At 36.8% G+C, this 25,631-nt stretch overlaps 3 protein-coding genes and 1 long non-coding RNA gene across 7 annotated transcripts; 2 read left to right on the top strand and 2 right to left on the bottom strand.

Moving 5' to 3' along the window:
- On the bottom strand, positions 1 to 5,457 carry LOC139188967 (protein ANTAGONIST OF LIKE HETEROCHROMATIN PROTEIN 1-like). Of its 4 annotated transcripts, XM_070807139.1 has the most exons (7): positions 5,328 to 5,457; positions 4,881 to 4,986; positions 4,251 to 4,316; positions 3,183 to 3,231; positions 2,240 to 2,751; positions 1,920 to 2,145; positions 1,238 to 1,825 (listed from the first exon to the last, which is right to left on the bottom strand). In XM_070807139.1, exons 5-7 carry the CDS (start codon positions 2,747 to 2,749, stop codon positions 1,368 to 1,370), a joined length of 1,194 nt encoding a protein of 397 aa, XP_070663240.1. In that variant the 5' UTR covers positions 2,750 to 2,751; positions 3,183 to 3,231; positions 4,251 to 4,316; positions 4,881 to 4,986; positions 5,328 to 5,457; the 3' UTR covers positions 1,238 to 1,367. The 4 variants fall into 4 exon arrangements, 3 of the variants coding, with proteins under 3 accessions (XP_070663241.1, XP_070663240.1, XP_070663242.1); XM_070807140.1 differs by lacking the exons at positions 1,238 to 1,825; positions 1,920 to 2,145; positions 2,240 to 2,751 and adding exons at positions 1 to 732; positions 830 to 1,188; XR_011572414.1 differs by lacking the exons at positions 1,238 to 1,825; positions 1,920 to 2,145; positions 2,240 to 2,751; positions 5,328 to 5,457 and adding exons at positions 1 to 732; positions 830 to 1,152 and having other exon boundaries at positions 4,881 to 5,162.
- Positions 5,458 to 6,914: 1,457 nt separating this feature from the next.
- LOC139188359 (uncharacterized) lies at positions 6,915 to 7,463 on the top strand. Its single transcript, XR_011571757.1, has 3 exons — positions 6,915 to 6,973; positions 7,101 to 7,227; positions 7,355 to 7,463. It is a non-coding gene; the product is annotated as an uncharacterized lncRNA (long non-coding RNA).
- A 230-nt stretch (positions 7,464 to 7,693) lies between these two features.
- On the bottom strand, positions 7,694 to 12,135 carry LOC139188584 (uncharacterized). Its single transcript, XM_070806195.1, has 5 exons — positions 11,998 to 12,135; positions 11,897 to 11,907; positions 11,350 to 11,486; positions 8,797 to 10,697; positions 7,694 to 7,708 (listed from the first exon to the last, which is right to left on the bottom strand). The coding sequence occupies exons 1-5, from the start codon at positions 12,133 to 12,135 to the stop codon at positions 7,694 to 7,696; spliced, it is 2,202 nt and encodes a 733-aa protein (XP_070662296.1).
- Positions 12,136 to 22,851: 10,716 nt separating this feature from the next.
- LOC139188583 (uncharacterized) lies at positions 22,852 to 23,343 on the top strand. Its single transcript, XM_070806194.1, has one exon. It carries the CDS (start codon positions 22,852 to 22,854, stop codon positions 23,341 to 23,343), a length of 492 nt encoding a protein of 163 aa, XP_070662295.1.
- Positions 23,344 to 25,631: the final 2,288 nt, after the last annotated feature.

Raw genomic sequence — 25,631 nt, 5'->3', positions numbered from 1 at the left:
TTTAGAAAATCCTAGTTAACATTAGTTAACATTAGCCAAAATAGATCTCCATAATTTACAAAATGGCTAGTTAACATAAGCCAAAATACTAGTGCAAAGCTAAGTTATAAGTCATAACATAAGATTGTATGATTAATAAAATACATCCATGTTAACGTTATTAAAATACATCCATGTTAACATTAGCTAAAATCCTCATCCGCTTGCGTTGTCGCTTAAAAGCCTTTGGACGAACACTTTCTTGAGTTCCGGTTTGATTGCCCTGAACACTCCCACATTTTTTGGTTTATCCAAAATAAGAGACAATGCATCAATTTGATCCATAGGAGAGAGACCCATTGCTTCAAGTTCATTAGCTATGTCAGTATGATCTGCAGTACCTTGAACTAAAGCTTCAGTTACCATTTGCATCCTCTTCCCACTTTCAACATAAAAATCTTTCAGTCCACTGATAATTGCCTCGGTTCCATCATTTGAACTTCCCACAGCTCTTTTCCTCTTTCTTTGGCTATTTTTAGATGGGGTGCTTTGTTGGCTTTGTTGGTTCATTGAAGAAACAAAATTTTCACCTCCAATATCACTTTCACCAACATGATCATGACTTTGTTCCTCCATCATTTGAGCAGGGGTTTCGGCTACATTACCCGTAGCCCGATCTTTTCCAAATATATATGCAAATCTATCAAACAGTGGAAAAGGTTTGCTTCTCCATCCATCGGCTTCTTTATTTCTCTAAGATTATATCAACATAGCAAAACTAAAATTTAGCATGCGTAACAAATATAGCAGCAAGAATATAACTAATGCATAAATAAAATAGGATATGAACCTGCACATAAGTTTGCCATGCGTCATCACTGTCAACTTCAACGCACTTTTTGACATCATTCCATGCAAATCCACTTGTGTTTATCATGTCAACGACCATACTATATGTTTTTTTCCATTTCTTCAACTTGGATTCAATATGTGGATTTGCCTTTATATTTGAATGAGGACATAAAACATTGACAGCTTTTGCTATTTCAACCAAAGTACCTTGTTTGAAAGCACCGGTGTCACACCGTTGCTTCCGAGCAACAAAATCCTCAAGAACTCCTAGTAATACTTCTTCCTCAAATGCTTCCCATTTACGCCTTCTTCCTTTTGGCTCTTGAGTAGCATTCAAAAAATTTTCGTTATCCATACCTAAACAAAAAATATTTTAATGAAGGAAAATACCATACAAATAATCAACTTGCATAATATCCAATCAACTTGCATAACATCCAATTAATTTGCATACCATCCAATCATTGTGCTAATATCTAACAAATGCATGATAAAAAAGGAATACTAAAATAAAATGTTATCATTAACACATATAGCTAGTTCGGTTGCTGGTTCCTAATTGCTCTCCACTCATTATACATTTCCTGAGCCATATCATTCCTCATTGCAGTCCACTGGTCCGATGTTTGAACACTACCAACATATTCACCTTCTTCTGTATTTTGTCCATCTTCTATTATTGGCAAATTCTCCATTGGATCTACAGACATCTCTTGCCTAATAAGATTGTGTAGTAGGCAACAAGCGGTAATTATTCGACCTTGTGTCCTTATCGGATAGAAAGATGGACTCCTTAGTATCGACCACTTTCCTTTTAGCAGGCCAAAACAGCGTTCAATTACATTCCTTGCCTTAGAATGCTTCATGTTAAAATATTCTTCCTTATTAGAAGGTGTTCGTCCCTCCCATTCAGATAAATGATAAGGTATTCCTCTATAGGGTGCAAGGAATCCTTCACCATTTGTATAACCACCATCTACAAGGTAATAACAACCTAATGAAAAAAAAAATAGACCTTATTAGTGTTTTGTAGTTGACAAACAGAACTAAACCTAACTTACAAAGTTGAGACTAAGTAATAGTCTTACCCGCTGGTACCTTAAAACCATTAGGCCTACTAATTGCATCATGTAGCACTCTAGAGTCTGATGCGGAACCCTCCCACCCCGGAAACACATATATGAACTGCATATCTCCTGAACACACACCTAACACATTAGTTGCGACTCGACCCTTTCTTGTTCGGTATCTTGGTTTGTCAATTTCAGGTACATGCACATCAATGTGTGTTCCATCCAATGCTCCCAAGCAATTCTTAAAAATAAAAAATAAAAAAGTTTTTGTTAATTTATACAAAGGGAATGAAGAGTTAAAGCTTAGGGAAAATGAAAAAAAATTCTCATCATACCTTAAAACATCGCCACCTAGGATCTGTAGAATCAATAGGCACAGGCTGGGGGACTTTTAGTAGGATACCTTGTAATCGCAAAATTCCTTGCAATACGCTATTGAAATACCTACTTATAGTCTCTCCCGACCTATAAAATCTACCGCCAACACTACGATTCTTAGTATGATGTGCTAATATTTGTAAAGTCATACACACCTGTTCCTCTACAGACACCATACCATCAGTTTTTACCCTCCCATCTTGACGAAGTAAGTCGCATAATATGCCAAAAGTCCTTCTATCCATTCTCAATTCGTTGACACATTCAGTATCAGTATTCCCTATTATACCATTCAGATAACACAAACTAATCTCTCGTCTAATAAGTGAACGGTTAGTTAATGTGGGTCGTTCAACATGTCTCTGTTTGCCACGTAGCATCATCACCACAAGAATCGTACAAATACAAGTTGTCTCCAAATAAGACATCTCTAACAATAAGATCAATAAAAGCTTCCTTCGATCCATATCTATCCAAACAAAACAAAAAACAAAAAACAAATTAACTAGATCATTAACCCGAGGCAACAAATATACAGGTGGCGTTGAAAAAAAAAAAAGTTTTCATTAACCCGAGGCAACAAATATACAGGTGGCGTTGAAAAAAAAAAAGTTTTCATTAACCCGAGGCAACAAATATACAGGTGGCGTTGAAAAAAAAAAGTTTTCATTAACCCGAGGCAACAAATATACAGGTGGCGTTGAAAAAAAAAAAAGTTTTCATTAACCCGAGGCAACAAATATACAGGTGGCGTTGAAAAAAAAAAGTTTTCATTAACCCGAGGCATCATATTCAAAATGTTCTACTCTTATACATCTATAAACATGTGTCTAAGAACACTAGTATGAGGATTGCTATCATTGCTAGGCATTGCATGTGAAAAGGGAAATTAAAGGACACCTGTAATGCAGTAGCCTTAGCCTTAGCCTTCCGTTTATGCTCCTCTTCTCTGCAACCAACAACCACAAAAAATTGCAATTCAGCATCAACCCCACACAATACAAAACATTCACATTGTAATATCATGGTTATAAACCAAGTACACACACACACTGCATACATACATACACACACTGCATACATACATACACACACTGCATACAGTGCATACACACACTACATACACTACACACACACACTGCATACACTACACACACACCCTGCAAGTACACACACACTGCATACACCCTGCATACATACACACTGCAAACACACTACACACACACACACTGCATACATACACACTGCAAACACTACACATATACACACACTACATACACTACACACACTACATACACTACACACACACACTGCATACATACACACTGCATACACCCTGCACACACACACTGCAAACACACTACACACACACACTGCATACATACACACTGCAAACATTACACATATACACACACTACATACACTACACACACTACATACACTACACACACTACATACACTACACACACACACTGCATACATACACACTGCATACACCCTGCACACACACACTGCAAACACACTACACACACACACTGCATACATACACACTGCAAACATACACTACACACATACCCTGCAAGTACACACACACTGCATACACCCTGCACACACACACTGCAAACACACTACACACACACACACTGCATACATACACACTGCAAACACAGTACATACATACACACACTACATACACTACACACACACACTACATACACTACACACACACACTGCATACATACACACTGGCAGTGTAACAACTTCTCAGGACCATGACAAAATAAAATGATATAACTACACTACACACACACACTGCATACATACACTCTAGTCAATTTGTTTATGCATAACGCATAGCAAAATGATATAACTACACTTCATCACAAAAAATCAGATAAGCTTCGAACTGCATCAGCAAGCAGATTGATTGAAAACTAAAATCAAATTCATTGAAGGCCCGTGAATTACCTGTTCAAAGAGTCCTTTCGGCAAAAATGTAATGAAGTTGTACTTTGTAGTCGATATAGAATTCCCCTGGAACAATTGAACGCATAATAATTAAAACCGAATACAAACAAAATGAAGTAAGATTTAAAGTGGCAGATAACAGAACATAGATTACATATCCTACACGTTTATACTAATAAACTTGTTGATGGCACATGGTGGAGGTAAAACAAAATCCTGAAAACATCCACTGTGCTAGAAACATATTCTAGATTCTGAGAAGGCCATATCCTAATATTCTGTTCTACGATCCAGATGAAAGAAAGGCAGGGCACTCAAGAACTAAAGAGAAATTATTCATTATTTAAGTTGGGTTAGTTCTAAACATTGAAAGGCAGCCAATATTTGAAGAACCTAATAACTTGTACCAATTTATATATACAAAATCGGGGTATATATAAAAATCACTCACAGAATCCAAAGAGTAGTAACATAATTCAATGTAATTCCTCTTGCAAAGACACCAACTTTTCGCAACAATGAGATTAAAAACCAAATCAACCAACTATCAAAATCCAATGAGTGGTAAACAAGCTATACATTATGCAAAATAGGCAATCAAACGGCCAAAAAACAGCCACAAAATCCAACCTTTTTGCACAGCTTGAGACGTTTCCGCCGCAATGCCTCTCCTTGCTTCTGCTCAGCTTCCCTTCTCCTCTTCTTCTTCCTCTTGTGAAACCCAGACACGAAATTGCTTCACAAAATCCAAACAAGCAAAGCATCAAAACCCGAAAAATCAAAAAACCCAATTCAGAAAACGCGAAAAGAAACAAAATTTCAGGGCTTAGATTTCATCACTGAGCAAATTTTGTGATGGCGGTTTTTACTACCTGAGGATTTGAAAGAAAAGTTGAAATATGAAAACCCCAAATTCTAATCTTAATTTGACCTAAAAATCAAAACCCTAATTTGTTCAAGTGCAGAGGTCTATCATTGAAAATTTCTCAAACCCAAAACAACAAAATCAAATGAAGCTCAGTAATACCACGATCTGCAAAACAAATTGACGAAATAAAGCGAAGATGCGAAGTTTACCAGACAAGTCGGAGCAGATGAGGGCGAGCAGATGCAGATGAGGGAAGGCGCAGAGATCAGAATGAGGAAGATGACGATGAGGGAGCAGGGCAAGGACGACGATGAGGGAAGACGCAGCGATGAGGACGAGTCCTCCCGAAACTGGGGTTCCTCGTTAAGAACGCGTAAGGAGGTGAATAATCCGAGCGAGTCCGACCTAAGGTCATTAAAACTAATCTTGCTACAAACCAAACAAGGGACTATAGTCTAGTCCAGTCCAGTCCTCCCTAGTCCTGTCAAACAAACGGCCCCTAAAGGTCTTCGCTTAAGCCAATCAAAGAGAGATTATATGGAGTGCAAGTTCAGTGCAAATGGAGACCAAAATGAGTTAGGGGTGATGATCGGAGATCAGGAAGTATTAAAGAGCGACCGCTTTCGCTACCTAGGATCTATCTTGCAAAAGAACGGAGAATTAGATGGAGACCTCAACCATAAAATACAAGCTGGATGGATGAAGTGGAAGAGTGCATCCAGTGTGTTGTGTGACGGCCGTATGCCACTGAAGCTCAAGGGAATATTTTATAGGATGACAATAAGGCCGATGATGCTATATGGCACAGAATGTTGGGCGGTGAAGCATCAACACGTACATAAAATGGGTTTAGCGGAGATGAGGATGCTTCGTTGGATATATGGGCACACGAAAAACGATAGGATTAGGAATGAGGATAACCGAGGTAAAGTAGGAGTAGCCGAAATTGAAGGAAAGATGAGAGAAAATCGGTTACGGTGGTTTGAACATGTACAAAGAAGGCCTATTGATGCTCCGGTTAGAAGATGCGACTACGAGATAAAGGTCCAGGGCTGAATGGGTAGAGGAAGACCTAGGAAAACTTTGGAAGAGACTCTAAGAAAAGACTTAGAGTACTTGGATCTAACGGAGGACATGACACAGAACCGAGCGCAGTGGCGTTATAGGATTCATATAGCCGACCCACTTAGTGGGAAAAGACTTTGTTGTTGTTGTTGTTTTAGTGCATTTATGGAAACAATCAAATCTTACTGTAGAGTCGAATATAATAATTTCTTATACCCAAAGTCCATGTGTTTTCAAAATCAAAATTCTCAATATCTGTTTTCCTACGACAGTAGCGTCTGCATACAGATAACATTTTTCTCTGATAAATACTAGGGCTGCCACCCTACCTGGGATGAGCTAGAAGTTATGGCCAAGAACGGCTAACTTCGGACTAAATAAAAAACACTAGCCAACTGAAGTATTTTTTATGTATTTGACATGAGCGATGCGACTAATTTATTCATGTATTGCATTTTTAATCTGTTTAATAATGTCAGACCTATGATTTTGGTTTATAGAGTTTTCACTGTAAGTATTATGATCCACTATTTTCATTTTTTAATCTTTCCTGTGTTCTGTTAATTCTTCCTCACGGTTGTCTTGATTTAATCTTATAGGCATCTGTCACTGAGAGTTATGGAGGAAACTTGCACTTATAGCTAGACTCGTGCTTCTTGTCATTTGACTACACATTGTGCTGATTTTAACATCTAAGGAGCATAGCCTTCCATTTCTCAGCAAGGTGTACCTTGTAATCATAAGTTCGACGTCCAGGTTAGGTATTCACATCCGTTTTCCATCAATACAGGTGAGATTGCATTCCTGTTGCTTCAAAGCTTGTATGTTTCTGAGGATTGTTAACGTCATTGATACCCGTATTAATTTGATTCCGTGATTAACATATGACCTTGGTAATTTATGTGTGATCACAACAGGATGTGAGATTACGGTGATGAAACATTATGAAGGGCCTCTATCAAAAGATTTTGGGAAGAGAGAAGGAGAAGGAAGAAGCTTAATGAAAGAATCTATCTCCAGTGGGCCTTCGTTCCCTACACTATGGTAATTGGCCTTTAACTTAGGGCTCACAGCAATTTTGGTACACAATGACAATATACGGTAACATCGAAGAATAGTGCTAGATGGACCAAAAATTTGTTTGATACCTACTCGTTATCTTGATTCTCAGACGGGCAATGCTTCCCTCCTCAAGAGCAATTGAGTTCGTGAAAGACTTGCAGAGGCAAAGTACAAGGACTCCAAGATGAGCTTGAACAGAACTCAAATGATGAAGGAGCTTCTGAGATTTTTGTTCCTTGAACTGCATCGTTTGGTAAACTACAAGGTCAAGTTTGGGTCAATCAAAACTACATGGACTGGATTGAAACATAACTTTAGCGCCCAGAAGTGATATTTGGCCTAATTGGTGTATGGCTACTAGCCTCTGAGTATAAGGTTTATTTAAGTATATGGTGGCAGAGCTACAATGAGGTCAGTAAAGTGAATTGACTTCGATGCTTTATTTTTGTTAATCTACAAAAATCTGAGTAAATATGCAGATACGGATATAGTTATATTTCCGAGCAAATGTGTTTTCCTCTGAACTCTAAGTTTAAATCTCCTCCCTCCCTCCCTCGTTTTAGATTGATTTTTCATTTTATCACAAAGGTTGAATTTCGTTAATAAATGGATGGTTAGAAGAGAAAAGGGTGTGGCCTTATTAATTTTTTTTTTCTTTTTTTGAACAAACGATATTATCTACACTAAGCAGGTGGGAGAGCAGTTAAGCCTCACAATGGGCAGCAAATAATGGGTTCAAATTCAACTTTAGTGAGAATAATACCTAAAACCTCACTTACAAGTGAAGAGAAATATCATTAAACTGTAGTACTAAGTGGTGGGTGTGACATTAAAACCTTGCTATAACAAAACCCATGAAGAAAATCTGGTCAAGAAAAAAAAGTACCAACACCTCCACGTAGCATGTACAATCAAAAGCCTACATCCAGTGGCGGATCCAGGAATCTTACCCCAAGGGGTCGCAGTGTAGAAGTTCAAATAAAAATTTAGGATGGAAAAACATATTGAAAATGAAATCATAGTACTTTCATTCATAATTCATAATGGAAACAATATTACAAACTATAATTGTCCACGACGAGGTTTCATATTTTGAAAACGAAGCATTATAGCTTCATTTTCAATACAAGCAAAAATATCTCTCTCAATATAAACAAGCAAGCTATCACTCAACCATTGATCTCCCATTTTGTTCCTAAGTGGACCCTTAACAATATTCATGACAGAAAATGCTCTCTTCACTGAAGCAGTTGCAACTGGTAAAACTAAAGACAATGTAATGAGCAAATATACATAATTGAATACTTGATGCATCCTTGTCTCCACCATTTTTTTTGCAAGATCACCAATCCCTTCCAATTGAGAGAAATCACTACTGGAACACACATAATGAATATAAATCTCAAGTTGATCTTCAAGTGCCAAACGATCTTCATCCGAAAAGTCTTGAGGATAAAATTGAGCAAGACGAAGTAACTTTGGTTTATCAAAAGCTACAAATGAATCTTTCGGACTCAAACATGCCATACAAATAAACAACTCGGTATTTACCTCATTAAAGCGATCCTCTAACTCCGTAATTTGCTCATCAATGACATAAATAAAGAGCTCCACACGATAATGATGACGATTTGTCTTTATTGGAGCATAACGCCTTGACCTCCCTGGAAGTATAAATGCCTCTTCCATGTTAGGAACATCAATATGATGTTTTTCACAAAAAGAAGATACTTCATCAACCAATGCATCGAACCCATTATTCCTCATCCAATATAGCTTTTCCTTGCATGATTTCACTAAAGCCATTGCATTCACAATTTCTTGATCTTTCCTTTGCAATGCTTTTGACAAATCATTTGTGAGTCCCAATATGACTTTCATCAAGAAAAGATGAAACACAAACTCAAAAGTAAGTATCACTCTCATTAACGTATTTGCTTCACCCGCACTTTCATTGGGATTATCATCAATAACCATTTGAAGCACATGAACCACGGATGAAAATATAGAAATGATGCTAATCAAGGTACCATAGTGTGAGTTCCATCGTGTGTCACCGGCACGTTTGAGACTTGTTTCTTGATTTAAGCCTCGCCCCGTTATAAGACAATCATTTTCAAAAGCTATCACAAGCTCTTCTTGAAGTTGCCCTCTAAGTGAATCACGCCGCTTACAAGATGCTCCAACATGATTAACCACATTATTAGCCGTTGCAAAAAAAGAGGCAATGTCTATATTATTCTTTGCTACGGCAACAAGAGCTAGTTGAAGTTGATGAGCAAAGCAATGAACATAATATGCACAAGGTTGTTCTCTCAATATCTTTGTTTTAAGGTCATTCAACTCACCTCTCATATTGCTAGCACCATCATAACCTTGTCCTCGTAGCTTGGAAATGCTCAAACCGTAGCGAGAAAACAATGTGTCAATAGCATCCTTTAGTGAACTTGAAGTAGTGTCGGTAACATGTTGGATACTCACAAATCTTTCAATTACATGCCCGTTGTCATCCACATAACGCAACACCATAGCCATTTGCTCTTTCACAGACACATCACGTGCTTCATCCACCAATATTGAAAAGAATCTATCTTTTAGACCATCCATGATAGCATCAAGTGTTTCAAGGGCACATGAATTCACAATTTCTTTTTGAATGGAAGGAGCTAGTAATTTGAGATTCCCCGGAGCATTTTCCATCACAACTTCTCTAACTTTATCATTATTATCTGCAAGAAATTGCAATAACTCCAAGTAATTTCCCCTATTGCTTAAAGTGGCACTTTCATCATGGCCACGAAAAGGAAGACCTTGTCGCAATAAAAACTTAGTGCACTTGATTGAAGCAATCAAGCATGTGCGATAAGCCTTACGAGCTTGGTCAGAGTGTTTGCTCACTGCCGTTTCAATATGTGTAGCTTGATTCATCAAATTTGTAGCAGCTTCTCTAGCCTTATTATGAACACTCCCAACCGGTCCAACATGCATCTTAAATCTTTCTCTCCCTTTCTTCCAATTCTTAAATCCATCTCCAGTGAAAGCTTCACTACCCACTTGTTCAAAATTGGTTTTAAAGAGATAGCAATAGAGACAAAATGCCGCATCTTTAGATACACTATACTCCAACCAATCAAACTCATCAAACCATTGGGGAATGAAGCGTCGATTAATTCCCGACATATTAGTTATTGGGAAATTATGACCTCTAGGTTGACAAGGTCCTTTTTGTAGATATAATCTTCGGACCTCATCTCTCATATTAGCGTCATAATCTATTATTCGAGTTCTTAATCCAGGATCCACTTGAAGATTACCCAAAACATCATCTAACTGACTTTGTCTTGAACTTGGAGTTCTTGAACTACCGACAGTATTTGAACTATCAACATTATTCGAACTACCCGAACCCGATGATGACTTTCTCTTAAAAAACCGTTCCATAATAATGCTTGCTACATATACAAAATATTCAAATTAAATACTCACAATATAAACAAACCATAAACATAATCAAAATAAATATGAATTGGATTTCAATTAAATTAAATATCTCATCTTGCATTCTACATATACAAAATAATGAAAATATAAACTCACAATATAAACAAACCATCAATATAATCAAAATAAATATGAATTGAATTTCAATTAAATTAAATATATTCTACATATACAAAATATTCAAAATAAATACTCACAATATAAACAAAGGGAGGAGATGGAGTTGGAGCCGCCAGCAGAGGAGCAGCAAGGGAGGAGATGGAGTTGACGTTGAGGGTTTGGGAGCAGCAGCAGCAAGGGAGGAGAGGAGTTGAGGGTTTGGGGGAATTGAGTTAGGGTTGGAGGATGAAAAATTGGGGCTTTTGATTGTATAGGAGTCGGGTAGGAAGGCTGGGACTGGGGGGGGGACACGGTGGGAATATTTTTTTATTTTTTTTGTTCGACCTGGCCCAAAACGACGCCGTTTTGGCCAGGTCATTTAAAAAAATTTCATGGGCCAAAACGACGCCGTTTTGCCCGTCTGTTTTGAAAAAAAAGAAGCGCGCGCGAGCGCTGCTTTTTCTTCCTCTTCCTGCCGAGCTTCGTTCAGGATTTTTGTCAAACACTTGGCGTGCGAGTCCGACCCCGACGACCCCGACGACCCCAGCTCCAAGAGGTCGCATATGGGAGCTTCAAGGTTGTTTCCATGGTTTCCAAGGGGTCGTGCGACCCCGACGACCCCACTGTGGATCCGCCCCTGCCTACATCCGAAATGATCTATCATGAATGGAGCAAGCTTAAGTGGAAAATGATTTGTACACATCATGTTTGTTCTTTTGCATACATTTGCTTAAAACGGTTCATTTATTTTTGGGAACTTTAACGAAAAGCTTCATGTACTATTCACTTTAACGAAAAACCACATTTTTACACTAAAAAGTCAATTATGGTACTATTCACTTTACCCTTAACTTTGTCCTTATATTTAAAACTCAAGATTTTCAAATCGGGAGCCTTGTGCACTGGGTACGACCTTTTTTTTTTTTTACTTTATTCGATATAAAGATCAAAACCATATAAAAGTGTGCATGAAGAGGAAAAGGAAGTGTGAAAATCTTTTCTGCTATATACCTCCGTATCCAGTCAAACATATGGTGCTACTAATTAACACCTGACTTTCACCTGTGCATAATTCAAAAGATTAATTTGATTTCCATTTTCCACCAACTCAAGCTTTTTTAAGATTATGGACAGTTGCAATTGGTAGATTACCTTTGTCGTTAGGTCATTCCTCTTGAATATACTCTGTTGCAAATTCAAACCCTTCTTGTGCCTTTCGTGGAGAATATTGTAATGAGCTGATTGAGCAGTCAGTGAGGTGAGAGTCTGTTTTGAGAATGAATCCGACATTAATGAAAAGAAAGACATTGCATGCACTTATAAGTAGTTAAGCTATTTCTTATATTGCTAATTGATTTTACAGTGGAACCTCAACTTTCTTCATGATATCAGAGCAGGTTGTCCCACGTGTGAAGCTCAACGGCCACACATGCTCCACTTCACTTGAGTTGTGTTGTTCATGCGTTAGACATGAAATTCTCCACACGTAAGGGGGCGTGTTGAGAATAAACCAACATTGATGAAAGGAGAGACCTTCTATGTGCTTATAGGTAGTTGAGCTATTCCCCATATTACCAATTAATTTTATGGTGCAGCCTCAACTTTCTTCGATCTAAAACCGCAACAGTCCGCAGAAAGTGGCCGACTTCCAACGACTGGAAAAGTTTGAGGATGGAGACCATTTCAACTTTTTACTCCCATTGTATGTGTTGGCATGGCACATGTTCCTGAGTCTTGCGGTTCATATGCTTCAATTTTTATTTATATTTTTTTGTGGTCGGCTACTTCTTTGAATGATTTCAATATTGTACCAATTGCTAAATAAGTGTATATAGTTGAATTCACATGGTCCAAGGAATTACCAATTTTTGCTTTGAAAATTTTGCTCAAACCTTACTTTCAAAAAGAATTGTTTTGGCACTTTGAAAATAAGTATTATGCAACGTATAAAATTATAAAGAGAAAATTATGCATCGAAGACTGCAAAATAACTTTTTATTTTTAGAGCACTAATAACATATTCATTCGTAGACTTTTTCAAACAATGTATAAAAGAATTTGGCTTTTAAAATAAGGAAAACTAATGAAAATGGCTTCAAATCTTTACATTTTAATAAAAAACCAAGCACTATCTTTATTTTAATAATAAGGACAAAAGACTAAAAAAAATAAAATAAAATAAAAACATAACAAACCCACTAGCTCTGGGCGCGTACCCCCCCCACCCCCCAATCAACTTTTTTTCTCCTACCTTTTGTCCCATCATTCAGCTACATTAATAGTTTTATTTTTTTTTTTTTTTTTGCATAGAATTTAAAAAAAAAAAAAAACTTGGAATTGAATTACATTCTCCTGTTTTATTTTTGTGGTGTTGTTTTCTAATAGTAGTCATGATGATGAAAAACTTTTTAATGTGCCCAGAACACGAGATGGTACACTCCATACAAGTTGTGAGAATCTTGTGTTAAAAAATTAATAACATAAAAAATAAAATTTTCCACCACACTTATATAATAACATGTGGTATATCATTTGTGTTACGGGCACAAGGAAAAAATTCTCGAAAATGACACCTAAGCTCAAGAAATTGGATGGAAAGCTACATTTATTATTGTAGGTATATGAAAAAAGTGAGGAAATTTTAATTTGGTAATTGAAAACAGCTTTTTAAATATAATTACTGAGAATTAAACACTATTTATAAAACTTGACTAATAAGGGTCTAAGTTTCAAACCTTATGAAACTGAACCAAGAATTAAACACTATTTATAAAACTTCACTAATAAGTAGACATTATTAATGAAATTAGACCAATAAGTAGACATCATTTATGAAACTGAATCAATAAGTAGACATTATTTATGAAACGAAAACAAGAATTAGGCATAATTTGAACACTGGACTATACATTATTTATGAAACTGGAGTAAGAACTAGACAATATTTATGAATTATGCCAAGAAATAGGCATTATTTATGAAAGTGGAACAATAACTAGACACTATTTATAAAACCGGACCAAGAAAGAGACACTACTAATGAAATTATACCAATTACTATACATTATTAATGAAACTGGACCCAATAACTATGCATTATTTATGAAACATGATCAAGAAATAGACATCATTTTATGAAAGTAGACAAAAAACTAGACACTATTTATGAAATTGAACCAATAAATAGTATTGTACCGTTCAGTTTCATAAATAGTGCAGTTTTATAAACAGTGTTCAGTTTCATAAATAGTGTACATGTACTGCACGCGCGTCAGGTTTTTTGTTTTTTTTTTTTTTTTGGTTTTTTTTTTTAAATTGTGTCCTTTTCGTTAAAAAAAATTAAGTTTTATGTCCTTTTTATTAAAATTTAAGGGTTTTTCATTAAAATTTAATTCTTTTTCAATAAATAAAGTTTATAGCATGGTTTTTTGTTAAAATAAACTTAGTCCAAACTCTTTTCATTAAAGTTCCCTTTAAAATATGCAATTTTGGAGCAGACGACATTTATAAAGGATGCTGTAATCATCTCACCTAAAAGTTTTAGCAATAGTTAAAAAGATGATTTATGTTGTCATGTAAGGGTGGATTCGAAAAACCAAAACAATAAAAGCTAGCCGAACTAAAGTTGGAAAAAACCAAACTGAAGAAAAATCAAACCGAAATCTCTTTAAGAGATGTCATTTTACATGTTTAGATCTTAACCCTAATACACACCCGTGGACGAGATTTGCAATGTTCCATTGTTCGAAACTCAGAACCCTCACCTAGGTACGCTGGAGGACCTAATCAAAGGCCTCCGTCTCTAGCTCATCGGCGAATCCGCCATCGATGTAATTGTGGAGTAGGTTTTTGGTCGGGAAGGGGATTTTGGGGTACTTTGCTTGAGTCATAAAATCAACTATAAACCATTAAAAAAAAAGTCAACTAAATATTATATGAAGGAAAAGAGAGAAAGAGGGACTATATATTAAATAAGTTTATTTGAGGGATTATTTGTAAGGTAATTTAGCCAAAGGTCAATAAAAACTTTACTATTAAGCCATATATCAGTGACATATTTTTATTTTATATTTGATTATGGATTTTAAGAGAAAATTTGTAATTTTTTAATTCTTTATGTGACACACCCCGACCCGAAATATCAACAAGGACTCTGAATCGAGCCGTGCTGGCCGACACCTAGAAGGTGACGGAGCCATAAATTGTAATGATGTGGAAAAATAAATAAATTTAAACCTTGGCGATACACCAATAATGATAGTTAAAACTAATGATGAGATTGACCCATATATCCTTGGCGATACACCAATAATGATACATTAACCCCACGTTAGGGCCATCAACTAGTCTCAATTCCACACCTTTCCTTAGCAGGAAAGTTCTTTGTTTATAATCTAGAGACACTCGCCAAAATGATCTTCTAAAGATCGACAATTCGTCAAATCTGTTCAAAACTTAGGAACAATTAACATATTTTCCCTATTCAACGAGGTGGCAAGATTCAAACATTAGCCATAAGAACCGGGAATGCTCGCATCACGTGTGTGATGAAAACAATACTGCCCAACTTATGCTCTGATACCAAACTGACACACCTCGACCCGAAATGTCAACAAGGACTCCAAATCGAGCCATGCTGGCCGACACCTGGAAGGTGACAGAGCCATAAAGTGTAATGATGTGGAAAATGAATAAATTTAAACCTAAAAGTGTCTAATTACAAGAGTGTGATGTGAGCAGAAATGAACCTATTTCACACGTGATGTCAGAGTATAGTAAAGTACAGTATAGTGGATTGAAAATCATACCCTCGAAGGTAATCTCAATACCAAGACTTGCCATGAATCCTCGAAGATACGAAAGCTCTGCTACTAGATCTGGAAGGATAAAAACAAGAGTGAATGGGCCAAAAAATAAAGCTTTAATAAGGACCTTCTAATAGATATAATCCCTCGCCGTAACACCTATTTAGTTTCCAGAAAATCATACTACGTATAAGTATGAAATCAAAGTATACTAACAATAAATCCAGAAGTATACCATGACACAACATCTCATTAGCAATATAAATAATCATGTGCTTAATAAACCCATACTAGCACGCCAGTCGGAGTCACCTATAGTGACCTGTAAAATTACAATCATATCTCATCAATCAATGTTAGTACATAAGTCGGAGTCACCTATAGTGACCTGTACGACTTATCCATATCTCATAAATCAATATCCCAGTAATCTGTTAGCCAGATCCACCTCTTATGGCCTGTACGGCTGAACCCATAGCTCATCACATATCCCTGCACACGAGTCGGAACCACCTCTAATGGTCTGTACGACAGGCTGGGTGTAAATAATTACACTCATGTGCTACGATCACGTGAAGGCTGTGCGAAGTACGCCAGTCATCTACGAGTCGGAACCACCTAATATGGTATGTACGACAGGCTGGCACCTACCTTGAATCCAAGGTGAGCGTGTGGTGCGGGAGGTGAACGATCACGTGAAGGCTAGGCCCTGTCCTCAGGCGAGAGCACTAACACCAAGGTGCAGGGTTATGAGCTCTAAATGCATCTAATATGACATGTACGACTTATAGACAACCTGTAAGACAATGTCAGAGTTGCCTTTATTGCAACCTGTACGACAATGTCGGAGTTGCTTAAAACATAATATAAAGCATTCACAATAATTATGCACAATAAAATACTTATGGACATGCCCTGATGCAAATCCAAAACTTAACCATGTCGTAATGCTTCCAAATATATATCAATAATGTGGCGTAAAATGCACAATCTATAATGCCCTACTCCCAAACTATTAATTTTCGGGAATTATTATCGGTGACAAGCTCAACTAAACACTAGACAAGCTCAACTAAACACTAGTTTAACTAACTATAATTACTTACGCTTCTTTATTTCAATTTCTCGATCCTTCACACAATGATTTATAACCAACATCCAATCACTAAATCATAAGGTTAAATCTCACATTTTTCCACCAATGTCCCTCACCTGGCATAATTTCCCAAACAAGGCTTTCGTCTCAATTAGTTAGTCTCATTTATGGTATGACTGCATCTAATGTCTTGTTAGACTGTCTACGTACCCTAAACAGGGATCAAGCTATTCGTAGTTCACATTAGGACTACAAAGCATTCACAGTAATTATATGCAATAATCAATTTATAACCGTTTGCCGAAATATCAATCATATATATATATATATATATATATATATATATATATACGATAGAAAGGAAAAGACCCACTTACCTGAGGTCTGCACTATGACTCCCTAGCATGCATATCGAGACATCACGAACCATCGTCGCCTAGAACAATTATCAAATCACATCTCAGCGTTCTTACTGATAGAATACATAATTTACATAAAACACGTCTCGACGTAATTCAATTCGGAAGATCTGCATCATGGATTTCTGATCCGTTACTTCTAAGGACCCACATTATGTTTCTAGAACAACGTCATAAGGTTTCATTATGATCCAACAGTCGGATCTTCACCAATTGCCAAAACCAAGTGGCGGTCAACATATTTTATGAACTTACAATTCCAATTCAAGAAGATCCGTATATAGGATTCTTGATCCGTAAGTTCCTATGATCTTCAAATATTATGTATTATAACATATTAAAGTTTGGTAACAATCCAACGGTCGGATCGTCGATTCATGTTTTTACCAAGTAACATATCATAAAGAATTTAAGCTCAAATGATCAACCAATGTCATACTAACATCAAAACTGAACTCAAGACATCTAATTTAGCCTAAAAATAGTATCGACGACCCTCTAGCCACGCACCGCCGCATGCGCCGCCATGGGTGGTGGTCGGCCACCCTGACTCGCCAGAGAAATCAACTATTTCTAAAAATTCTCAAACTTCACAGAAATGAAGATCTCATTAAGTGGAACAACTTTTATACATGTGACTAAGGCCAATTTGGCCGTGAAGAGCTCCAATTTCACTCAAATCCGCCGGAAATCCTAGAATGGTTGCTATTCGATTCTCCTTTCTTGGCGTTCCAACGTCTCTACAACTGTTTGGGTCTTGTTCCTGGGTCCAAGGGGAGTTGATTAAGGGTGGTAATGGGTGGTGAAACTCGCCGGAAATGAGGAATCGCCGTTGAGCACCTCCGGTGCTCCGGTGAAGTTCCTCGCTGGTTAGGACCTAAAAGCCCTTAAATATAGATGGAGATGGTAGAGGGAATGGTGTGGAAGAGGTTGCAGGTGATGAATGGGTGAAACCTGCTTGAAAAATGGTGGAGGACCGCCGGAAATCCACCCCGTCGAAGCTAGGTTTTCTGCATATACATGGCTGCAGGAAGAGGAAGGGAAGGGAAGGCTGAGAGCTTCCCTCTCTCTTCTCCTAATTGGTGGAAAGGTTTTTTTTATTTTTTATTTTTTTCTCATCTAATTGGTCCCTATTTTCTATCTTTGAAGCTGATTGGCTTTTTTCCCACAAGGTGGGAGTTCAATAATTTAGTAATCTAAAATGTAAGTAACCAATTTCAAACGTCCGTAACTATACCGTTATAATTCAGACTCGTAAACGTCTTTCGCCTATGCGTTGGTACCATCGAGTACGACACAAATACGCCAAAAGAATAAATCATACGTTCTTCTAGACGATGGTCAACAGAAATCAAAATCCTTGCCTCTAGACATTTTTGTCAATTCCCTCGATTAAAAATAAATAAAAACAAAATTTTAGGGACGGGTTGTCACATTATGCGTAATGAAATGCAAGGAAAACTTAAGGACTGAGATGATTTTCTTATCTATATTTTAGCAAACGCATGTCAAGAAATCAAAATAATTAAAATTCCTATTTATGGGATTGGGTGAATCAAACATCACATTTCGAATGCATGTATGTATAAATATTCTTACCTATTTTATAGAATGATGTATGCTTGCAATATGTTTTGGTTATCTTTGTTTTGTCGATAAATGACTCATTTAGAAGTGTTTTTTAAAATGACCGAAAACGTTTTTAGAGAAAATATTTTTAAGTTTTAAAAGCATTTAAAGTGCATTACAACTTCTCCCTGTAATTTTAATTTTTTTGTTAACAAATAATTAGACAATTGCACTAAATTTATTTAAATTTGGGAGGTGACGATCCAAATTGGGATACATTAAATAATTTATAACTTAGCTAAACTCATATATGCTTCTTCGAACAGTATATAGCTTTATAACATTTTGAGTTTGAAAAATGCAATTGGTCAAATCCAAATGTCAGCCAAGCGGAGATGAAGTGCGTTACAATTCTGTTGGCCTCCAATGACACGTTTGGTGACACCCAAAAGGGGACAGAGATCCCAGCCGGATCTCATCCCACCAATCCTAAGGATCCGAAAATTCAGATCATTAAAATTTGATCAAATGGCTACAAACAAGAATGTTCTTCTAAAAATGATAATAATTGCAGCCGTTAGATAAATTTTAAGAATCCAAATCTCTGACTCTTTAAAACTTGGTGGGGAAGATCAAGCTAGGATCTCTGTCCCCCAAAAGGAATCACCTTTCAACGCCGAGACATGTTCATGCATTGCCTGCCTGGTAAGCTGTTTGCTCACTTTGCAGGGACAACAATATTTGTTTAATTAAAATAATCTCTTTTTTTCTCTTCTTCTGCACCGATGTTCCAGCTGACACATAAAAAAAGCGGTAGTAATGACAGAACCATTGATATCTAGAGCGATACGAGGATAGGGAAAAACAAGAGTTGAATTTTGACCATAGATATAAAGGTAAATGTTCTATCATGAATAGAGCAAGCTTCAGTGGAAAATGATTTGTACACACCATGTTTGTTCTTCTGCACACACTTGCTTAAAACGGTTCATTTATTTTTGAGAACTCTAATGAAAAGTTTCCGATACTATTTATTTTAACGAAAAAATATATTTTTACACTAAAAAGTCAATTATATTACTATTCATTTTACCTTTAACTTTATATTTATATTTAAAACTCAAAATTTTCAAACTCTTTTCATTAATTTTTTTTTCCTTAAACTTTATTTGATATAATGATCAAAAGCATATAAAAGTGTGCATGAAGAGGAAAAGGAAGTGTGAAAATCTTTTCTGCTATCTACCTCCGTATCTAGTCAAACATGGGGTGCTACTAATTAACACCTGCCTTTGACCTGTGCATCATTCAAAAGATTAATTTGATTTCCATTTTCCACCAACTCAAGCTTTTTTTTTTTTTTTTTTTTGAACAAACTCAAGCTTTTTTAAGATTATGGACAGTTGCAATTGGTAGATTACCTTTGTCGTCAGGTCATTCCTCTTGAATTTACTGTGTTGCAAATTCAAACCCTTCTTGTGCCTTTCCTGGAGAATATTGTAATGAGCTGATTGAGCAGTCAGTGAAGTGAGAGTCTATTTTGAGAATGAATCCGACATTAATGAGAAAAGGGACATTGCATGCACTTATAAGTAGTTACGCTATTTCTTATATTGCTAATTGATTTTACAGTGGAACCTCAACTTTCTTCATGATATCAGAGCAAGTTGTCCCACGTGTGAAGCTCAACGGCCACACGTGTCCACTTCACTTGAGTTGTGTTGTTCACGCGTTAGACTTGAAATTCTCCACATGTAAGGGGGTGTGTTGAGAATGAACCCAACATTGATGAAATGAGAGACCTTCTATGTGTTTATAGGTAGTTGAGTTATTCCCCATATCACCAATTGATTTTATAGTGCAGCCTCAACTTTCTTCGATCTAAAACCGCAACAGTCCGCAGAAAGTGGCCGACTTCCAACGACTTGAAAAGTTTGAGGATGGAGATCATGTCAACTTTTTACTCCCATTGTATGTGTTGGCATGGCACATGTTCTTGAAAAGTTTGTGGTCGGCTACTTCTTTGAATGATTTCAATATTGTACCAATTGCTAAATAAGTGTATATAGTTGAATTCACATGGTCCAAGGAATTACCAATTTTTGCTTTGAAAATTTTGCTCAAACCTTACTTTCAAAAAGAATTATTTTGGCACTTTGAAAATAAGTATTATGTAATGTATAAAATTACAAAGAGAAAATTATGCGTTGAAGACTGCAAAATAACTTTTTATTTTTAGAGCACTAATAACATATTCATTCGTAGACTTTTTTAAACAATGTATAAAAGAATTTGGCTTTTAAAATATGCAATTTTGGAGCAAACGACATTTATAAAGGATGCTGTAATCATCTCACCTAAAAGTTTTAGCAATAGTTAAAAAGATGATTTATGTTGTCATGTAAGGGTGGATTCGAAAAACCAAAACAATAAAAGCTAGCCGAACTAAAGTTGGAAAAAACCAAACTGAAGAAAAATCAAACCGAAATCTCTTTAAGTGATGTCATTTTACATGTTTAGATCTTAACCCTAATACACACCCGTGGATGAGATTTGCGATGTTCCATTGTTCCAAACTCATAACCCTTACCTAGGTACGCTGGAGGACCTAATCAAAGGCCTCCGTCTCCAGCTCATCGGCAAATCCGCCTTCCTCTCCAATGTCCTCAACGAAATCCGCCGTGAGTCGTTGCGTAGTTCCACTTATAAGTTGCATACGAATTTGAATCTCCATTTGACCATATATAGCTCAAGAGAAGAAAAAAAACTTGATGATGCAAAAAAGATAAGTTGGATGTAATTGTGGAGTAGGTTTTTGGTCGGGAAGGGGATTCTGGGATGCGTTGCTTGAGTCATAAAATCAACTATAAACCATAAAATAAAATTAAAAGTTAACTAAAATATTATATGAAGAAAAAGAGAGAAAGAGGGACTATATATTAAATAAGCTTATTTGAGGGATTATTTGTAAGGTAATTTAGCCAAAGGTCAATAAAAACTTTACTATTAAGCCATATATTAGTGACATATTTTTATTTTGGACTTATGTTGTAAACAGTGGGTATGTTTGCCCACATGTATACAATAAAGATTCATATGCTAAATAGTGAAGTTTTTGTAAGGTTTCATGGTAGTTGCTCTATAAATAGAGCACTACGAGTGTTCAAAACATACGATACAAAAGCAATAAGAAAAGAAAGATACGTTAGAATATTTTCTGCATTCTCCTATTTCTCTTTTTCCTGCAATCTTTCTGTTATAGTTAATAAACAAAATAGTGTGATATATTACATCTGCTTCACTCTCGCTCTTAGCAAAGGTTTTATCTCTAACTTTTGCCTATTTATAACACGTTATCAGAACGACTCTGTAATCATTTCTCATTTCCCTTCACCGAAAGAAGAAAAAAAAAAGTCTCCTCTAAGGTTTTTACTGTTCTTCTTCTTCCTCTGCCTCAATTGCTGGATATACCCTCGCGAAGAATTGTTTGCACCATGTTTACTTCTAGTTCTCAACCTAACAGTTACCTATATCTTTGATTTCTTGTTTGGTGTAACTCTTGACTACTAACCCAGTGTTATTTATGCAATCCAAGATGGTGCGGTATCATCACCTATCTTGGACTGCAGATCTAATTTCACTGCAAATTTTAGGTGGAGCAGTAGCATATTTAAATTTGCCTGCTATTTAATTTTATTGCAATTTTAGGTGGTGTGGAATAATCACCCACCCTACTCTGCATATTTAAATTTTATTGCAATTTTAGGTGGTGGGGTATAATCATCCACCCTGCTCTACATATTTAAATTTTCATGGTGCTTGAAGTGGTGCGGAATAATCGCCCACCCTATACTTGTTTCGATGAGAATGGTGCGGTACAATCGCCCTTCTCATTAATCATGTAAATCTCAAGCCTAAAGTTTCGAGTACTTATCATTTTGGCCTGAAGATCAAAATTTGTAAGAACCGGAAGTTCTAACAATATATTCCTCCATAATACATATTATTGCAAGTTCTTACACACCTCATTTTTCTTTCAAAAAAGAAAATGGCGAATTTGGCAAAGCTTGATTTTGTTGCCCTAGATATTACTGGAAAGAACTACCTTACCTAGGTAATGGATGCCAAGATCCATCTGGAGGCAGGAAATCTTGGGGAAACCATCAAGGAGGATAACAGTGCATCCTCTCAAGATCTGGCGAAGGCCATGATCTTTATCCGTTGGCACCTTGATGAGGGACTGAAGAGCGAGTACCTCACAGTTGAAGATCCATTAACCCTCTGGAAGGCACTGAAAAATAGATATAATCACCAGAAAACGGTGATTCTTCCAAGGGCTCGTTATGAGTGGGCTCACCTAAGGATCCAAGATTTCAAGACAGTGGCTAAATACAATTCTACAATGTTCAGAATTAGTTCCCAGTTGAAGCTCTATGGAGAAACAATAACTGAGGAAGATATGCTGGAAAAGACTTTCAGCTCCTTTCATGCCTCCAACGTGCTCCTGCAGCAGCAGTATAGAGAAAGAGGCTTTACTAAGTACAACCAGCTGATATCTATACTCCTTGTAGCTGAGCAAAACAATGAGCTTCTGATGAAGAATCATTAGTCCCAACCTACTGGATCAGCACCATTCCCAGAAGTGAATGCTGCTTCCCTTGAAGGAAATACCACATCCTCTCGTGGAAATAATTACAAACGAGGAAATGGCCATAAGCAAGGCCGGTGGAATGGGAAAGGCAAGAACCATGGTGTCCAGTTTCACAGCCAGGTTCCAAGGCATAATCCAGGCTCGAGCTTTAAGAATGCAAATCACCATAAAGGCAAAGCTCATATGAACACTCTTAGAAATCCTAAGGGAGTTTGCCATATGTGTGGTGGCAATGGACATTAGGAGTGTACTTGTTGCACCCCAAAGCATCTGGTGGATCTGTATCAAGCCTCCCTCAAGGAGAAGGGTGTCGAGACCAATTTCCTCAACCAGGCTCAACCAATGGAAATACCTGATCCAGTGTCCAATTTATCAGGATAGTTGAACACAACCCACCCGGATGTTTCAGACTTTATTATTGAAAGAAGGAATGAAGTTTATAGGTCTGATTGAATCATTTATGTTTAATGTACTCTTGTTATTTGTACTTGTGATTTAATGCTCACTTTTTCAATTCAATAAAAGTAGTATTCCAGTATGAATAAACTGTTTTTTAACTGTAATTTCTTTACTCAGAGAACATGGATAAAAATTATGGTTATTCTCAAAACAAGAGCAATGGCGGAGACTTTTGTCTTGCAGACAACGCAACCACGCATTCAATACTTCAAGATTGAAAGTATTTCTCGAACTTGGTACTTGCAAAAGTAAAGGTAACAACAATATCAGGGCAATCAGATGTAATTGAAGGCTCAAGAAAAGCCCAGATTATGTTACCAAATGGAATAATATTGTCCATACATAATGCATTATACGCAACTCGATCCATTCGAAATTTGTTGAGTTTTAAAGACATACGTCTAAATGGATACCACATTGAAACGAAAAATGTAGAAAATGTAGAATATTTATGTATTACCTCAAATGATACCCAGAAGCGTATATTGGAGAAGTTGCATGGTTTTTCGAGTGGATTGTATTATACATACATAAAGACAATTGAGGCACATGTTGTCATGAACCAGAAGTTCATGGATTCAAAAGTTTACATGCTTTGGCATAACCGTCTGGGTCATCCAGGATCCACCATGATGCGTAAGATCATTACCAACTCTAAGGGACATCCATTATTGAGCAGACACATTACTACCTCAAATGATAACCTTTGCAAAGCTTGTTCCCAAGGGAAGTTGGTAACTAGACCATCACAACTAAAAGTTGATGATGAATCCCCATCATTTTTGCAAAGAATTCAAGGGGATATTTGTGAACCTATTTAACCACCTTGTGGACCATTTCGATATTTTATGGTTTTGGTTGATACATCTACCCAATGGTCACATGTTTGCCAATTGTCTACTCGAAATGTAGCTTTTACGAGACTTCTTGCTCAGATAATTAAGTTACGAGCATAGTTCCCAGATCATCCCATTAAGTCAATTTGACTTGATAACGCTGGTGAATTTACGTCTCAAACCTTTGATGATTACTGCATGGCACTGGGCATTGATGTTGAACATCATGTTCCTCATGTCCATACTCAAAATGGTTTAGCAGAGGCATTTATCAAACGGCTTCAATTGATAGCCTGCACTCATCTTATGAAAATGAAATTGCTAGTCTCTACATAGGGACATGCCATCTTACATGCTGCATCATTGGTTCGACTGAGACCCATAGCCAACCACTAATACTCATCAATACAACTCGTGTTTGGACATCAGCCAAACATTTCACATTTATGAGTTTTTGGTTGTGCTGTTTATGTGCCTATTGTACTGGCACAATGCACTAAAATGGGACCTCAGTGCAGACTGGGAATTTATGTGGGTTTTGATTCACTATCTATCATTAGATATTTGGAACCTTTGACATGTGATATGTTTACAACTCGTTTTTCTGATTGTCATTTTGATGAGACAGTCTTCCCATCGTTAGGGGGAGAAAAGGATTGTTCATCTTCAAAGTGAAAAGGATCGTTCATCTTCAAAGTATTACTAATCAAATGCCAGATGCAATTAATGATGCTTCAAAAGTGACAAAGTCACATATACCAGCTGCAAATGCACCTGCAAGAATTGATGTCCCTGTTGGACAAAATAAAGTGGCAACGAATGATTCATCTAGTGCACGCCTGAAGCATGGTAGACCCCCAGGTTCAAACGATTCAGCCCATCGAAAGAGAAAGATGAGGGCACAGTTGAACCCAAATGAAATCATTCAGCAAAAGAAAATGAATGATAAAT

This window comes from Malus domestica, chromosome 10 (genome assembly GCF_042453785.1).
Source record: "Malus domestica chromosome 10, GDT2T_hap1".
NCBI classification, from domain to species: Eukaryota; Viridiplantae; Streptophyta; class Magnoliopsida; order Rosales; family Rosaceae; genus Malus; species Malus domestica.
This window is presented reverse-complemented; position numbering and strand designations above follow the sequence as displayed.

Coding starts and splice junctions, on each gene's coding strand:
- LOC139188967 (XM_070807139.1), bottom strand. CDS start 2,749: ATGGATCGAAGGAAGCTTTTATTGATCTTATTGTTAGAGATGTCTTAT. Junction 2,146..2,239: donor CTAGGTGGCGATGTTTTAAG/GTATGATGAGAA, acceptor TTTATTTTTAAG/AATTGCTTGGGAGCATTGGA. Junction 1,826..1,919: donor TGGTTTTAAGGTACCAGCGG/GTAAGACTATTA, acceptor TTTTTTCATTAG/GTTGTTATTACCTTGTAGAT.
- LOC139188584 (XM_070806195.1), bottom strand. CDS start 12,135: ATGTCGGATTCATTCTCAAAACAGACTCTCACCTCACTGACTGCTCAA. Junction 10,698..11,349: donor GTCGGACTCGCACGCCAAGT/GTTTGACAAAAA, acceptor TTGTATATGTAG/CAAGCATTATTATGGAACGG.
- LOC139188583 (XM_070806194.1), top strand. CDS start 22,852: ATGGATGCCAAGATCCATCTGGAGGCAGGAAATCTTGGGGAAACCATC.